This window comes from Arabidopsis thaliana (genome assembly GCF_000001735.4).
Source record: "Arabidopsis thaliana chromosome 1 sequence".
NCBI classification, from domain to species: Eukaryota; Viridiplantae; Streptophyta; class Magnoliopsida; order Brassicales; family Brassicaceae; genus Arabidopsis; species Arabidopsis thaliana.
The window spans coordinates 21,705,015-21,721,212 of record NC_003070.9 but is presented as its reverse complement, the minus strand read 5'-3'; the positions used below and the strand labels follow the sequence as shown (position 1 = coordinate 21,721,212).

At 34.7% G+C, this 16,198-nt stretch overlaps 4 protein-coding genes, 1 long non-coding RNA gene and 1 other non-coding gene across 6 annotated transcripts; 3 read left to right on the top strand and 3 right to left on the bottom strand.

The window, feature by feature from the left end:
• Positions 1–2,296: 2,296 nt before the first annotated feature.
• On the bottom strand, positions 2,297–3,199 carry TPR6 (Tetratricopeptide repeat (TPR)-like superfamily protein; the record flags this gene model as incomplete). Its single annotated transcript, NM_104625.1, has 4 exons — positions 2,297–2,414; positions 2,497–2,624; positions 2,856–2,999; positions 3,095–3,199. 4 exons carry the CDS (start codon positions 3,197–3,199, stop codon positions 2,297–2,299), a joined length of 495 nt encoding a protein of 164 aa, NP_176141.1.
• A 633-nt stretch (positions 3,200–3,832) lies between these two features.
• On the top strand, positions 3,833–7,371 carry XF1 (FAD/NAD(P)-binding oxidoreductase family protein). Its single transcript, NM_104624.4, has 8 exons — positions 3,833–4,209; positions 5,029–5,140; positions 5,242–5,416; positions 5,684–5,852; positions 5,973–6,191; positions 6,284–6,559; positions 6,636–6,914; positions 6,997–7,371. The coding sequence occupies exons 1-8, from the start codon at positions 3,967–3,969 to the stop codon at positions 7,117–7,119; spliced, it is 1,596 nt and encodes a 531-aa protein (NP_564734.1). The 5' UTR covers positions 3,833–3,966; the 3' UTR covers positions 7,120–7,371.
• Positions 7,372–8,109: 738 nt separating this feature from the next.
• RXF26 (GDSL-like Lipase/Acylhydrolase family protein) lies at positions 8,110–9,719 on the top strand. Its single transcript, NM_104623.3, has 3 exons — positions 8,110–8,850; positions 8,975–9,233; positions 9,336–9,719. Exons 1-3 carry the CDS (start codon positions 8,221–8,223, stop codon positions 9,527–9,529), a joined length of 1,083 nt encoding a protein of 360 aa, NP_176139.1. The 5' UTR covers positions 8,110–8,220; the 3' UTR covers positions 9,530–9,719.
• Positions 9,720–9,931: 212 nt separating this feature from the next.
• On the bottom strand, positions 9,932–10,233 carry AT1G08247. Its single transcript, NR_139395.1, has one exon. It is a non-coding gene; the product is annotated as an other RNA (long non-coding RNA).
• Positions 10,234–13,087: 2,854 nt separating this feature from the next.
• AT1G58420 (Uncharacterized conserved protein UCP031279) lies at positions 13,088–14,038 on the bottom strand. The gene has a single exon (NM_104622.3). It carries the CDS (start codon positions 13,804–13,806, stop codon positions 13,267–13,269), a length of 540 nt encoding a protein of 179 aa, NP_564733.1. The 5' UTR covers positions 13,807–14,038; the 3' UTR covers positions 13,088–13,266.
• A 1,229-nt stretch (positions 14,039–15,267) lies between these two features.
• AT1G09695 lies at positions 15,268–16,026 on the top strand. The gene is made up of 2 exons (NR_143513.1): positions 15,268–15,588; positions 15,783–16,026. It is a non-coding gene; the product is annotated as an uncharacterized misc_RNA (transcript).
• Positions 16,027–16,198: the final 172 nt, after the last annotated feature.

The window sequence follows — 16,198 nt, the reverse complement described above, 5'->3', positions numbered from 1 at the left end:
TATTAATGTATGATTGTCGACAAAAACAAGTTGGATATAATTTATGTCACCATCTAGTTCAGAATCACCACAAAACTTTTTTTAAAATCATGAGTTTCTAATATAAAACTAATTAAAAATTATTTAGAAGTTCATATAGATTATATACTATGCTAAATAAAACTCTTTATCTTTGTTAGATATTCTAATAGACTTCTTCGAAATGAAGGCGAGAACAACTCAGCATCTCGAAAATACCACCACACAACAAACATCTATAATACGAAAATCGTCAATCGAGTAAACATGGGTTATGATACCATTTAAAAATTACTAACGTTCAAATCAGAAAAAACAATTGACAATGAGTAGAAAGATTGTATTTGATTATATACTAGGTTAGATACAATTCTTCTTCCAGTGTAAGATATTCTAACTAAATTTCAACAAAACAACCGGTATAAGAGAAAACAAATTTTCATGATATTAGAAAAGCGTTTATTTTTGTCTAAACTATGTTTAGAGTTGAAGATCATTCTTTCTTCTGTTTGTTCTTCCACCAATAGAAAACTAATCCATATCATTAGAATTTGAAATGATGTGATCTTTTTGACATTTCTCTCTTGTTTGTCCTACCACCGATATAAAACTAATCCCATATCATTAGAGGTTGAGATGATGTGATCTTATTTTGACATGTAGTATGAGAACAAACAAAATTATTTTGCTTTTGTCGTTTCAAGTCGAAACATGAGATCGAATCCAAAACTCAAAAAGACAGAAATAATATAATTTAAAGAAATGTTTTTGTCATATAGCGTAAAACTCCTTTTGGACACTCTTAGCTTGCATGCAGTAGATAATTGACAGTTGGCTTGCTGATTATGAACATTGGGCCAATAGGTTAGTGGTAGTGGCAATAGATGTTTACGTACTATTCATTTATATCCCATCTTATACTCTCTTTCACTTTACACCTATTACCCTGCACCATCCATTATATGTGCCTGCCTATCTATATATTAAAATATTAGGTTTCTCATCGTACAATTCGGTTAATTCGAATTGATACTACAGTATTTTACTTGTTATAACTTGTTTGGAAAAATCATGACTAGTTTCATCAAATTCTTTATTCGGTAAAAAAATCTAACCATTGTATTACTTTGGACTAGGTACAAGTATTTTGGATAGGTTTTTGGTATAGATGGAGTTTGAGTTTGGATATTTGAGAATTTAGAACGATTCATTTGATGCTTGTGACATGGTTGTTTGTCCTTTGTATTAGTGTTTTTTGTAGTGCGGCTGTTATAACAAGACCTGGACCCAAAAACCGGATACGGAAAAAAAAACTGATTCCAACCGACCCAAAAAAACCTGTAGATTTGGTTTCGGATAGCCTATATTAATCAGAACAAATCCTAAACTAATTCTTTTTGGTTTTCGGTTTGGTTGACGGTAGGGTCCTGAATCAAGCTGATACCCCAAAATCCGAACGGATTTCTGAAAAATCTGAAACCTAAACTCGAATGTATATCCATAAAACTTTAAACAATACATACACATGATTGTTTTTCAAGGTTTTCGGGTCCAAATGTCAGTTTTATATCGGGTATCAATTAAATTTCACCGAAGCCGAATGACCCTAACCGATCCAAACCAAAAAGTTTCTGGTTCCTACACGGATCCTAAACCTCCTTATCCAAAAAACCCGATCTAGACCGACCCGAAAAACCTGAATGCCCATGCCTAGTTATAATCATGGTAAAAAGAATATGCAGCTTTGTAATTTAGTGAATGCTTACTAGCATCGGAAATGTTTTTATGTGAAATTGTGAATTGTAATATACTTATTAGTTATTACACATGAATCCCAAGATCCACCCCTAATAAAGAGGCCATTAGTTTAACTCCGATAAACGAGATTCAAACCTATGCTATTAAGGCCTGGCGACTCCAAGTCATACTTTCATGATTCCATGTTCATAATGTACATTCTAGAGCAACTACATGGATTACACAAAAGAGATGTCTCAATCAAATTAACTATTTTCACTACTTACGAAAATCTAAATTATGTTCCCTTTTACTGTTTCGAGTAATTTTTGTGACATTGTGCTACTTTTGCGGGCGCCTTACCGGTCTGTCAGTGGCATAAGTATTGAGCTGGACTGTTCGTCTATTCCTTAGAATGATCAGTAGTCTCTATGTTTGTTGTCATCTTCTCTTCTACTCCCTCAACTTTTAATTTCTGCCACAAGTACATATTAAGATATCGTCACAACGTTTGGCATTACAATCGAATCACGGAAAACGATCATGGAAAGTGAGTTCTTACTTTAGATAGTGCAAACATGTTTGCATACAACTTAGCGTCTCTTCTGTCGCTCTCAGCTTTAGAGAGTTTCATCGCCTTGTAAAGAGACTTCACTTCCCTGGAAACATAAAGTGTCATTGCATAACATGCCCAGGAGAAATGAGGATGCAACAAACAACATACACAATTTCTTCTTTTACCGATTCTCAGGATCAGCCTCCAAAGCCCTATTTATATCCATTTCTGCTGAAATCAAATCTCCCACCTCAATATAGGATTGTGCTCGCCTATATAGAGCTTTCACATTTTGGAACTCAATATCTAACACCTGTGACAAAAAAACATGAGAAGTCATTCAATATATCTAATAGGAATATTTCCAAGATCATGTACATGTCACAGAAGTAACTTGCTACTCATTCTACATAATGGCACACAGAACATCCACTGGAAGTTAAAACTACTCAAAAGTGAAATATTGCATAACGAAGACAAAAAAGAAAGCAACCCCAAGTCTCATTAGAGATGAGTCTACTTCTTTTTTTTTCTTCAACTTTACCTCCGAACATAGAACGATAGTTTCCAGAAAATTCTTTAGTTTTAGACTACAGGCTGCACCATTCAAGAAGCAAGATACTCTCAAAGCCTTGACTTGCTTTTCGTCACCACCTTCAAATTTGCCATTTTCAATACATTCTGCAGCCTGTAAACATATATTATCATGTTCCAAAGTATACATGTCAGGGTTTCCGATGGTATGTTGTGTAAATTTCAATTATAGCTTTTGTGGTGAATCACCTTATTATATTTCTTTGCTGCTCGCTCGTACTTTTGAGTTTTGTATAGCAGATTGCCTTCTTCTTTCTTTCTATTAGCAGCCTCTATCTTCTCTCCATTGTTCATCTCTCTTGGTGTTTTCTCCTGTTCTCAACGACACAACAGAAAAACTTAGTGGTGTAGAAGATTTCAGATATGAAAAATAAGTCATGCAAAATGTAATTCCAACAAAATGAAGACTCTGTCTCTAGAGAGGCAGGTTTTGGATACAGCTTAAAGCTCTGTTTTGATTCGGGAGAATATTTCAAATTTCATTAAGCTATCAACCAAATACATGGAATTTTTTTAAATTTAGAGACATAAGAAAACTATTTCCATAGCTTTGCATTTTACTAGACAGAAATTACACATTCAAAGGAAAATTCACAAGGGCAACTAAGAGCAAGATGCAAACTCTATTCTGATATAGTCAAAATTAGTATGAGTTCATTTGATATGGATCTACTGAATAAGCATTCACAAGGGCTTTTCTCTATTCATATGAGAAGAAGAGGCCCAATAACTTCTGTTTCACTGAAGTCTATTTTTATCAAACCCAATTACAATAAACACCAAAATATGTCAATTTTGTCGTTAAATATTTTATTCACCTCGCGTTATTTGATTCTTTTGTCGTTACTACTTCGAGATTTACCAACACGAATATTTTAGGATGTACATAAGACCGTGACAAATTGCCAGCTTAAACTAACTTGGACTATTCCCAAAAGTCCAAAAAATCAAATAAAAATAGAAAAAAATAAGCAAACAGAATTTATATACACTTATATACTTCTCTCCTTTCTCGTTGTTTCCGCACAAAGCAAAAAAATCTCTGTAAAAGCAGAACGATAATGGAGTCACAATTATGGAATTGGATCTTACCTCTTTTGATCTCTTCTCTCCTCATCTCCTTCGTCGCTTTCTATGGATTCTTCGTCAAACCGAAGCGGAACGGTCTCCGTCACGATCGGAAAACTGTTTCTACCGTCACCTCCGACGTCGGATCTGTTAATATTACCGGAGATACTGTCGCTGATGTCATTGTTGTTGGAGCTGGTGTTGCTGGTTCTGCTCTTGCTTATACTCTTGGAAAGGTCGGTTTCTCGTCTCTTTGATTTGATTGCTTATGGATTCGAATTAGGTGGTGATAGTTTTGTTGATTTGATTCTGGATTTGAAAATTTTAGAGAATGAGTGATGAAGCATTGTTATGTAGTACTAATTGTTTCTTTTTGTCAAAGCGAATTGTTTCGATTCTCTGATTGTGTATTGAATCCAGTTCTGGTTTCGTGGAATTGATTGAATATGCATAGTTCAAATCCAGATTTTCTGTAAACAATTTTTGTTTCACACAATGCGCGAGTTCTTGAGATTAATAGGATGAAACATTGTTATGTAGTACCCGTTGTGAAATTGTCAAAGCGAACTTTTTCGAGTCTTCGATTGTGTATTGAATCCAGTTCTAGTTTCGTGGAATTGATTGCATAGTTCAAATCCATAATTTCTGAATAAAACTTGTTTCACACACTGTACGAGTTCTTGTGAATCAGCATGGTCAACGAACACTGTTTTGAGATTTATTTATGTTGCACACAATGCATGAGTCCGTTTTTTTCGAAAACAACTTGTGTCACACAATGCACGAGTTCTTGAGGTTGATCATGATGGTCAACGAACACTCTTTGATTAATTTTGGGGAAATGTTAAGAATTTATTGTTCTTCTTTGACTTTTAAGGACTAAAATAAGTTAAGTTAGAAGCCAACTACTTTACGAAACAGGTTTAAATGCTGTTATGGTTGTTCCTTTGGACAATTATTTTATTGGTTTATTATATGCAGTCTACTGGTTTGTGTCTAGCTATATTTGATGCCACGTTGTAGAATCATGGATTTGATCTTATCTTATGTTGTAGGATAAACGCCGAGTTCATGTGATTGAAAGAGATTTATCGGAGCCTGATCGTATTGTTGGGGAGTTGTTACAGCCTGGGGGTTACCTCAAGTTACTGGAGTTGGGAATTGAAGGTAAGGAAGATTTTGTTGAGAATCCGTAGGGGAACTGTTCTCACCTCTATTGTGCTCTGTAGTTGTTTACTAGTTAATGACATTAAGAGGGCTATCTACAGATTGTGTGGAAGAAATAGATGCTCAGCGTGTGTATGGTTATGCACTTTTTAAAAATGGGAAACGCATTCGCTTAGCTTATCCTTTGGAGAAGTTTCACGAAGATGTATCTGGAAGGAGCTTTCACAATGGACGTTTTATTCAAAGAATGCGGGAGAAAGCTGCTTCACTTCCCAAGTACGTTTTTCTCCTTTATAATTGCCTGGGCCTTTTATCGTTTTGCTTGCTTTACCTAGACTTACTAGAAATTACATGATGTTGACCTCAGTTACAGTAACAGTATTAGTTTATGCTAAAGTAAATGAAGATGCATAATACATTGTGTGTTAACTTGTCTATAACTTCTTTAAATTGTTCTCGGTTGGGTGAGTCAGTGGATTTTTTTTATATGAGGCAATTTGTGTACTGCTAATGGTTGTTTCTACTTATATCTATACTCAACAGTGTTCAGCTAGAGCAAGGAACAGTTCTTTCTCTTCTAGAAGAGAATGGGACTATCAAAGGTGTGAGATATAAGAATAAAGCAGGAGAGGAACAAACCGCATTTGCAGCTTTGACTATAGTTTGTGATGGTTGTTTCTCAAACCTGCGTCGCTCTTTGTGCAATCCTCAGGTAACATGCTGTTTAATATTGATCTCTGTTTCTCATATCAGTGCTGATATTACAGAAGCAAAAAAAAAACTGCATTAGCTTCACAAGTAATTAGGATATATTTTTCCTATCTTCACCCAGGTCGAGGTGCCTTCTTGTTTTGTCGGGTTGGTCCTAGAGAACTGCAATCTCCCATATGCAAACCATGGACATGTCGTCTTAGCAGATCCATCACCAATTTTGATGTATCCAATTAGTAGCACAGAGGTGCGGTGCCTAGTTGATGTTCCCGGCCAGAAAGTGCCGTCCATTGCAAATGGTGAAATGAAAAACTATTTGAAGACTGTTGTGGCTCCTCAGGTATGGTCGCCTTTTTTCACACTGTGCACTTCTCTTCATGGCGTTTTTCCTTTACATTTTTGATAAATTTGTGTGTTTCTCTTCTTGTCTAGATGCCTCATGAGGTCTATGACTCTTTCATTGCTGCGGTTGATAAAGGAAATATTAAGTCCATGCCAAACAGAAGCATGCCAGCTTCTCCTTATCCTACTCCAGGGGCTCTGTTAATGGGAGATGCATTTAACATGCGTCATCCTTTGACGGGTGGAGGAATGACGGTTGCATTAGCTGACATTGTTGTCCTGCGTAATCTCCTTAGACCGCTGCGTGATCTTAGTGACGGCGCTAGTCTCTGCAAATATCTTGAATCATTTTACACTCTGCGAAAGGTAAACATCAATTGTAGATTAATCGTTTTCTGTTGTCAACAAGCGAACCATAGTTTGAAATTCATTTCACTTGCAGCCAGTTGCAGCAACAATCAACACCCTTGCGAATGCTCTTTACCAAGTGTTCTGTTCATCAGAAAATGAAGCAAGAAACGAGATGAGGGAAGCTTGCTTCGATTATCTGGGCCTCGGGGGTATGTGCACAAGTGGACCAGTATCTTTGCTTTCGGGTTTGAACCCTCGACCATTAACACTTGTCTGCCATTTCTTTGCGGTTGCGGTTTATGGAGTCATACGGTTGTTAATCCCATTCCCTTCCCCAAAACGAATCTGGCTTGGAGCCAAATTAATCTCGGTATGAATCACATTATTCACTTTCATCACTCTATTTTTTTTGTTTTATCAGTACGATGTTAATGCATAAAGCGAAATCGCAGGGAGCATCGGGGATAATATTTCCGATAATAAAAGCGGAAGGAGTTAGGCAGATGTTTTTCCCAGCAACTGTACCTGCATACTACTACAAAGCTCCTACAGTTGGAGAAACCAAATGTTCATAGTTCCAAATAATTCTGTCACGAGAAATGCCATACAAAAGAAAATGAAAGTTGTGGATTGCATTTGGTGTGTTTGTTGTGTAAGTGTTCTTTAAACGTATAAAAGTGATGATACTGCGATGATTATCTCTGTTTTTTTTATATAGGTATATGATGGTTGTATCTTAGTTGCAAACGGTATACCATTCTTTTACATATATCCAAGTCGCTGCGTTATAAAATTTGGTTTTTAATCCGCTGTTTCTACTAGTTTTACAAGAGTCAGTTCTTACTTTACTTGGATCTCGATATTTCCTTAAAGTAATTCCCAGCCACAAACGACTACTTCCTTAATTTGATTGATCGGAAACCGCCAAATCCATCTTGTTCCATTTAACATAATTTTCAGTAGCTAAAAATCAATTTTTGATGGGATAATGATATACCGTTTGTTCACGTTTTCACATAAAACTAATACTTAGGAACACTTTCTCTCGGTGCTCCGAGTGATCGTAACCAATTTCTCCTTAGTACATGCTCATCTACTTCCTAGCAAGCAACCGTCAACAATTATGTCGAGCATGTGTGTAATGCAAATGACCAAACATGAAGTCTTTTTTTGGGTCATATTTGTAATCACTTAGCTATCAGGCAATAATATAGAGTTATAATAGACAAGGATTCAATTCAGATGGAGCAAAAATATATAGGTTTAACAAGTCCATCACGTATATGCGGGTGGTTAGTAAATGCACCACGAAGTTAAGAAAACAAGTTGGTAGTTTCGTTTTGTTATTGCGACACAAAGGTTTGGTGAAATTAATGATTTTGAAGGACAATCAATAGTGATTATTGACGCACCTACAAGATGTTGGTCTATTATCAAACATAATAAATTTCATAACAGAGTACAAAGAAGTTGTACAAATTGGTCAGCTATATTAAGAGGCAGAAAAAAAAAAAAAGTGAACTACATTTGTTCAAGTTCAATAATTTATGTAGAGTTGTTACTATTGGTTATATAACACTAATCAGGAGTGAAATTTCATCCACAAAAATTCCTTATAAATTCACGACCAAACACACACATTTCTTTAATTCCATAAAAACAAAAACAAAAATATAATGTGGACTTCTAAAACCATAAGCTTCACTCTCTTCATCACAACAACACTTCTCGGGTCCTGCAACGCATCTGCAAAGGCCAAAACGCAACCGCTATTCCCAGCGATTCTAATCTTTGGTGATTCAACAGTCGACACAGGCAACAATAATTACCCTTCACAAACAATCTTCAGAGCTAAACATGTTCCTTACGGAATTGATCTCCCAAACCACTCACCTAACGGAAGATTCTCAAACGGGAAAATTTTCTCCGACATAATCGCAACCAAACTCAACATCAAACAGTTTGTTCCTCCTTTCTTACAACCAAATCTCACCGACCAAGAAATTGTAACCGGAGTCTGTTTCGCATCAGCAGGTGCCGGTTACGATGACCAAACCAGTCTCACGACACAAGCGATTCGTGTCTCGGAACAACCAAATATGTTCAAGAGTTACATTGCTCGTCTTAAGAGTATCGTAGGAGACAAGAAAGCCATGAAGATCATAAACAATGCTTTGGTGGTTGTGAGTGCAGGGCCTAATGATTTCATCTTGAATTATTACGAGGTTCCCTCATGGCGTCGCATGTATCCTAGCATTTCTGATTACCAAGATTTTGTTCTTAGTAGGCTTAACAATTTCGTGAAGGTAAGTCTTAAGATATTTCCTCACTACAAGAAATTAGGGTTTGGAACGGATGTTAGTTTTTTTTTGTTTTTTTATGTATTAGTTTTGTTAATCTCTCGGATCATTTTTCCGGTATTTTTTGCAGGAGCTTTACAGCCTAGGTTGCCGGAAAATTTTGGTCGGAGGTTTACCGCCAATGGGATGTTTACCGATTCAAATGACTGCTCAATTCCGCAACGTCCTAAGGTTTTGCTTGGAACAAGAGAACAGAGACTCTGTTTTATACAATCAGAAACTTCAGAAGCTCTTACCTCAGACACAAGCATCTCTTACAGGAAGCAAGATCCTTTACTCTGATGTCTATGACCCTATGATGGAGATGCTCCAAAACCCTAGCAAATACGGTATACATAATACATAGAAAAACCATTCTTGTTTCACAAGTTATCACTATAAGACGATATTGATGGTTGATTATAACATCGTTGTATGTGGAATTAAAACAGGATTTAAAGAGACGACGAGAGGATGTTGTGGAACAGGGTTCTTGGAGACGAGCTTCATGTGTAATGCTTATTCTTCCATGTGTCAGAATCGCTCGGAGTTTCTGTTCTTTGACTCGATTCATCCATCTGAAGCTACCTACAATTACATTGGTAATGTTCTGGATACTAAGATTCGTGGGTGGCTTAAGGCTTAAGTTATCAAGATTTGCAAAGATTGAACAAAATTATCTGTTTCATAATGTGACTATTTGTGGACTTCGTTTGTTTATCAACTATTAACTTTGGCTCTTACTGGCGCTTTAACTTAGCGAAATATGCTACTAGAAAATCAGTTGAAAAAGAAAAACGACAAACTTTCATATGAGATAGCCATAAGTGGCAATAGTAACACAAAGCAGCAAGAAACACGAATGTTTTAGAACCTAATTAAACGGTTCTTCTAAAGTTATATCTTGCAAGAATACGGGGAAATGTCTTGAGATAAATGGTTTTAGACGGTTCAGGATTACTATGGTTTCCGTTGTTTAAAACTCAGACAATAACGACATTACTGTCTTCAATGATGGTGTGAATTCATATTCTAAAGAAGGAGGTGTTTGTGGAAAACAAACTGACGAGATTGGTGATATCACAAAACTGCTCCCCAAAACTTTACGGAAACTTTCATTTATGTAAACATGTTCTAAATTACAAAATGGAGTACGAAATACCTCTCGGGTATCATTGGGTCAACTTGGGCCAATGATTAATGTATTTTTCTACCCAAACCCTTGTACTTCTATTTTGTTTACCACGCTGCTGACCCCATTTGTTGCTTGGCTTGGGAGGGGGAAGGCCTGAGAAAAGGTTTACCAATTTTGTCAGGATTCAGGAATGCTCTCAAACGAGGGCTACTTAGATATAACCATTTGAGTCAAACTAGTTGGAGTCTACTATCATTTGTTTTCAGAATTTTCTAGAGATCTCCAAACTTGAAAATAAACTTCGAAAATCATGGGTTCATGGGGGTAAACCCTTTTATCCACTTTTTCTTTTTCTAACCAATCAGAATATAAAAGAAGTATACTTTTCAAATCTCTATTATCTGATTAAAAAAAATCATTCAGTATGTGTCACATGACGTAGTGAGACCTATGTCATTTGTGTTTCAACGTTGTTGAATGAGTTCAACAATGTCGTCTTCACATCATATTTCTTTTCTTCAACATCTTAAAATTAATCATCCACAACTTAAAGTAACTATTGTAAGTAGTCTAATTAACCATCTATCTTGTAACGCTCCGACCGTCTTTAGTAGTGAGCACTCACATCTCTCTTGGGTCCATAGGTTTCATCCCTAGGTCTCATCCATGTCTGACGGTCGGTTCGTTATGTCTAAAATTTTTAAAAACTTGTTTATTGGTTCTACAAATTATCACGATCTTTCTTTTTGTTTTGTCTTTACTCATATAGATCCAATAATCAATTCCTATAGCAGGTCACTCATCATGAGATTTTTCTAGACGAATCACAATTAACTATAAAGTTTTTTTATAACGTTTGACCGAAAGATAGTGAACTTTACTCACTGACCAAATCAGTTATTTTAAATTTCTCTATATGCGTCACCATAAAAACGGGAGTGTTACATATCTTATGATCATTAACTTCTATAATAAAGTAGTTATCATTAACGTGATGACATAGCTCATTAATTTTATGGGATCATTAATGTTTGGGATAATTCGCTCTCTTCGCTTAGATGAATCGGTCATTCGAACGGTCCTAGAGGTGCTTTGGCATGCACTCAAGGCCCAAGCAACTTGACGGATAAGGCCACATGTTTATTTTGGTTAATAATGAGGCCCTCACTGTTAGAGCCTTAGAGAAACGGGTTTAAAGACTTTTTTCTTGCTAGTCTTTGTGGCAGCGGACAGTTGCTTTGATATAAACAAGACTTTTAAAATAAAAAATCTACAATAGTTGGTTAAGATTCACTAAAAAAATAAGAAAAAAACTAAACAAAAATTTAATTCTTACCAAATATTATCATATCAAATTCTTATATACTCTCTCTATATTTCTAGATTAACTAAACTAAACAAAAAAATATTATAACTACAAAGATATTTCTTATATCTAAGATAATATTCCACACCTCTTAAAATAAAACAAAAAATTAGCATAGAAATTATATAACTATAATAACCCAAAAATGATATTATTATAAATTAAAATTATAATAAATAAATAGTAAATAAGATAAACCAAAACTATATTATATGTATTTTTGTTAAGTTTGATGTTAAACCGCTATGACGACCGGTGACAACCAGTCATAAATGCTCGTAAACGCAGCTGTTCTAACCGCTAAATCAATCATATAAATTACTTAATAAAGGTAGAATTCGTAACCGTTAGCTTCTGAAATCTTGTGCATATGTATCTAGATAAAGTGTTTAATAAGGCCTTTAGTCTATTTTGTTATAATATTATAATTTTTCTTGTTTTCTAAGATGAAATTTAATACATTAACTTCAATAAGTGAAGTTCTTATTTGTTTCTGGTTGATATTGTATCTACTTACCTACTAGGCTATTTTAGATTTTGAATTGAAAATTATTTAGATTTAGAGGATGAATCCAAAATATATAAGGTTTAACAATTCCCACCAAGTCGGCAAGTCCATTACAGATAAGGGGATGGCCAGTAAGTAAATGAAGTTATGAAAATAAGTTGGTAGTTTCATTTTGTTAATGCGGCAACAAAGTTTGGTGAACATATGACTTCAGCCACACTAAAGACAAAGCGGAATTAATGTTTTCGATGAACAATTAATACGTATGCACCCACAAATTATTGGCCTGCTACGTTAAGTATATTTATTTAAGTACAACCAGAACACATGACGACACGGGTATATATGTGTGAACAATTCAGTATTTAGATATAAAAATTGCAACCAGAAACATGAATTCAGTAAATCATCGATATTCCGTGTTTAGGCATTACAACATTGCTTTTCTAACTTAAACAATCATCATAAGTCCCTTGATATTATATAGAACTCGTATCATTCATAGAAAGCATAATAGATTCTAAATTAATTGCTTAAGCCACTAATACGGAGTAAAAGATAAAAAGACTACCTACAAGTATAAAACTAAGTGATACAAGACCTTAGGATTGATTATAAGGAGAAGGACATATAGCTTAGTGATATATGTTAGTATCGTCGTTTGCTAGTATAGATATATAAGCCTTCAATATCAACATTTATGTATCTTATAACGTATAATTAAGGTGATCAAATCAGATTTTAACGAATTTTGGATCTGCCATCCATATTCTCCCTTTCGGAATTGAAATCATAAGAGCCTATTAATATTCTTGGCTAGTAAAGCCTGTTTTCTGTACCACCTGAATTTAGATTCTGGTCCATCTTTTCTGAGAAAAAATATCTTGGGTCAACTTATTGAACTATATTTTATCGATCACGTAAAAAAACTTTCGTCTCATTTGCTTTTCTTGGTCTAGAAAAGTAGACAAAACTATAATAAGGTAGTTCACAAACAAAAAGTTCCTTTTCTGAAAATCACTATTCTTTTTATTTTCAACTTTCTATTATTTATGTTGTTTCCATTTCCACTGCATGTGTTTGTCTTTACTTTATTGGTCAATTTAAATCCTGTAGTTTCAGTTTCGGGAAAACGAATGTTCAACAAACGAAAACTCTAGATTCCTTTACCAAAAATATAAAACGAAACTTTAGATTCTGTCTTAATCTATATAGGAATTTTTATTGAAATAAATTTGACAGTAACTTTTTTTTTGTATAAATCCATGACAGTAACTTTACATCAAAATAATTCCATAAACATGTATAATTAGGAACATTCTTTTAAATTAAATCAAAAGAAAAATAAAACTGACAATTAATTAGTAGTATATATTAAAACTTGGATCCTCTAATAGTAACAGCATGTGATCTGCTACGAGGATATAAGAAATCAGATCCCTTCTTTTGATTCTTTACAGATCCTTCTTCTTCATCTTCTTCATCAATCCTAGCCATTGTCATCCCAACACTCGAGCTCTTAGGCAAACCGCCTTTAACCGTAACCGCTCCCATCGCAACGCGATTCTCCTGCCGTTGCTGCTGCTGCTGTTGCTGTTGTTGTATGATCATGTCAATCTCATTCTTATGACCTAAACTCCTAACGGAAGCAGCTCTAAGCAGCTCGCTATAATCATCGTCGAAAGTGAAATCCGAAGATCTTCTCCGAGAAGAGGCAGAGGAAGAGAAGGCGGAGGAAGTACTCCGGCTTCTCGGAAATGGAACGGATGCGGCGTCGACGGCTGAAGAGTAGTGAGTTCGAGCTGCACAACCTGTGATGCTTCTCATGTAGAGATCACGAGCTTTGCATAGAACTTTAAGAGGCATGGTGACGATTCTCAAGAACCTGTTCTGTTTTTGTCCTCTCTTTCCCATTTTTTGTTTTGATGTAATAATGATGTTTGGTTTGGTTTGGGAACATGAGTTGGTTTTAAGTAGGTAGAGAGATTGTTCAAGGTCAATTTTGAGAAAAGGGGGATAATAGCGTGTTGAAGAAATAAAGAGTGCAACATGGTTTTTGTTGACTTGGTGGTACGGACTGTTGTAGTAAAATTTTGGATGAGTCCACTTTATTTACGCGGACATTAAATGCTTTTTCTTTCGTTATATCTTCTCTATCTTTCTTTCACAAATTGTTTATCTAATGAAAATTGATGTTTTGTATTCTCTTTTGCTGAACAGGTTCTAATTAATTTGTCTGTATTACCTTAGTGAAGCAACAATTTCCCAAAATAGTAAGGGTGAAACACCATAGGAACCTTTTTAAAAAACTTTTTATGATTAAGAGTGTGTTAGACATTGTAAAAAAAAAAAATATGTACAATAAGTATATATATCCATCTTTGTGAAAGATGTATGTAACTTGTGTTATGTGTTACTTCGACTACAAAAAACAAAACAAATTGAATTATGATTGGGACATTTAAAATTTATTTTGTATATTTAAATAAATTTGATACGAACCTGACTATAGCAAGAAAACAATCCCAAATTAAATCTGTAGTCAACGTAAATTCCAAAATGTCCAATTCGACGATTTGGATACATTGATAAAAACATTAGTATAATTAAAGACCTTGAATTCGTTGCCGTGGCCGTATATTTGTATCTTAACGCGGAAATGAAACATTCAACACTCTTCTTTATTTATTGTTAGAACTATTCAACACTCTTTTTTAACCAAAACCAAAAAAAAACTATTGAACACTCTTTATTGTCTATCTCTAATAAATTGTTAACTTCTTGTTTTCAAAACAGATTCAGTTGGTTACTATTACTGAATTCGGCATGATTGATTCCATATCGATTCCAAAAGCTTGCATGTGCCTTCATTTGTTATTTGTAGTTACCCAATTAGATTTTTTTTTTTTTTTTTTTGTCAACGAATGATTGACTAATCAGTAAAGGGTTTACACTAACATTTGAATGGTCTATATAACTAAATCACTCGAGTTATCCATCAATAGTTTTGTAAGAAAATTAGTGAACAGAGCCATGCCTAGTTCAATAAGGACTTCCAAGAACAGAGCCTGTCTAGCCATCATAGGTTTTTTTTTTGTCCAAAAAAAACAAGAAGCTTTCAATAAGGATCTTCCAAGTACGAATATGAATATAAGTACCATTCATAGTGTTGAGGCACTGGTTAAGGACATGAAACCGAAAGACTTAACTGAACCAGAGCTGGTTTAGTAGTAGTTAAGCGGTTTAAGTCTTTGTTTAAGACAACAAGAAATATTAAGGCTTATATGAATTTAATCTTTTACCAAAAATAAAAAGAGGCTTATATGAGCCTTGCCATGTTCATGTTGTGATCATTAGAGATAGATATCTTGATCGTGAATCTCCAAATATGTTAGCGCTCGAAAAATCTTAAATCTTGAGATAGTGAATTGCTGGATTCCGTTCTCGCTGAGATATAGGATCAATCACACCGATTGACCTTAACTCGTAAACATCGTGCGCCATCATCGTCTTTCTTTATTCTGTTTCTTCGTTTATGTTCTGTTCCTGATCTCGAGTGACTTGATTCTCTTCGATCTTCTGTGACAATACTTGATCAAAGACTTTTTCCCATAGAAGATCAACCTCCAGTTCACAAACGGAAGAAAGAAGTGATGATGAAGAACCAGTCAATGATCAAGTCCAAATGTATCAATGGTAATGGGATTGTGGGAATAGTAGTCACAAGAAAAATCATAATAGATATAACTGGAATAATTATCAATTTTCTTCTGCTCAAACTCCTTACAAACTCTCTAGAAAGCATAAAAAATTAAAGATAAAAACCTAAATTTTTTTAAAAGAACTACTTAGAAGTTTTAGATATTTTTTAATTTTTTTTTTGTCTGCAGGAAGCCCCACAGAACTGGTTTTACTCTATTTGAAGGTGGTGGACCTGTTGATTTGAGAACTGCATTTTTATTCTCTTTTTTTTTTACTAATATGGTTAAGTAAGTACAAGGTGCCATGAAAGTCAAACGTTGAATTATGGGGACTCCTAATAACACATGCATTTCCACCAATTTCCCTGAAAAAAATACATTAGATATGTAATTTTATAATATGCAGCATGTCGTAGAGTTTTGTTTATTCTTTATGCAACAGGTAGTAGAGCTTTGTCTTCTATTCTTTTTATGCAACATGTCATAGTGTTTTGTTTACTATTCTTTTTATGCAACATGTCAAAGACTTTTTAAAAAAACACATATTTTCACAAGTGCAAATGGCATCTATCGAGATTGCTATTATTATTAGATTTTTGACTTTA

Coding starts and splice junctions, on each gene's coding strand:
- AT1G58420 (NM_104622.3), bottom strand. CDS start 13,806: ATGGGAAAGAGAGGACAAAAACAGAACAGGTTCTTGAGAATCGTCACC.
- XF1 (NM_104624.4), top strand. CDS start 3,967: ATGGAGTCACAATTATGGAATTGGATCTTACCTCTTTTGATCTCTTCT. Junction 5,141..5,241: donor ACTGGAGTTGGGAATTGAAG/GTAAGGAAGATT, acceptor GGCTATCTACAG/ATTGTGTGGAAGAAATAGAT. Junction 6,915..6,996: donor TTGGAGCCAAATTAATCTCG/GTATGAATCACA, acceptor GCGAAATCGCAG/GGAGCATCGGGGATAATATT.
- RXF26 (NM_104623.3), top strand. CDS start 8,221: ATGTGGACTTCTAAAACCATAAGCTTCACTCTCTTCATCACAACAACA. Junction 8,851..8,974: donor GGCTTAACAATTTCGTGAAG/GTAAGTCTTAAG, acceptor TATTTTTTGCAG/GAGCTTTACAGCCTAGGTTG. Junction 9,234..9,335: donor CCAAAACCCTAGCAAATACG/GTATACATAATA, acceptor GAATTAAAACAG/GATTTAAAGAGACGACGAGA.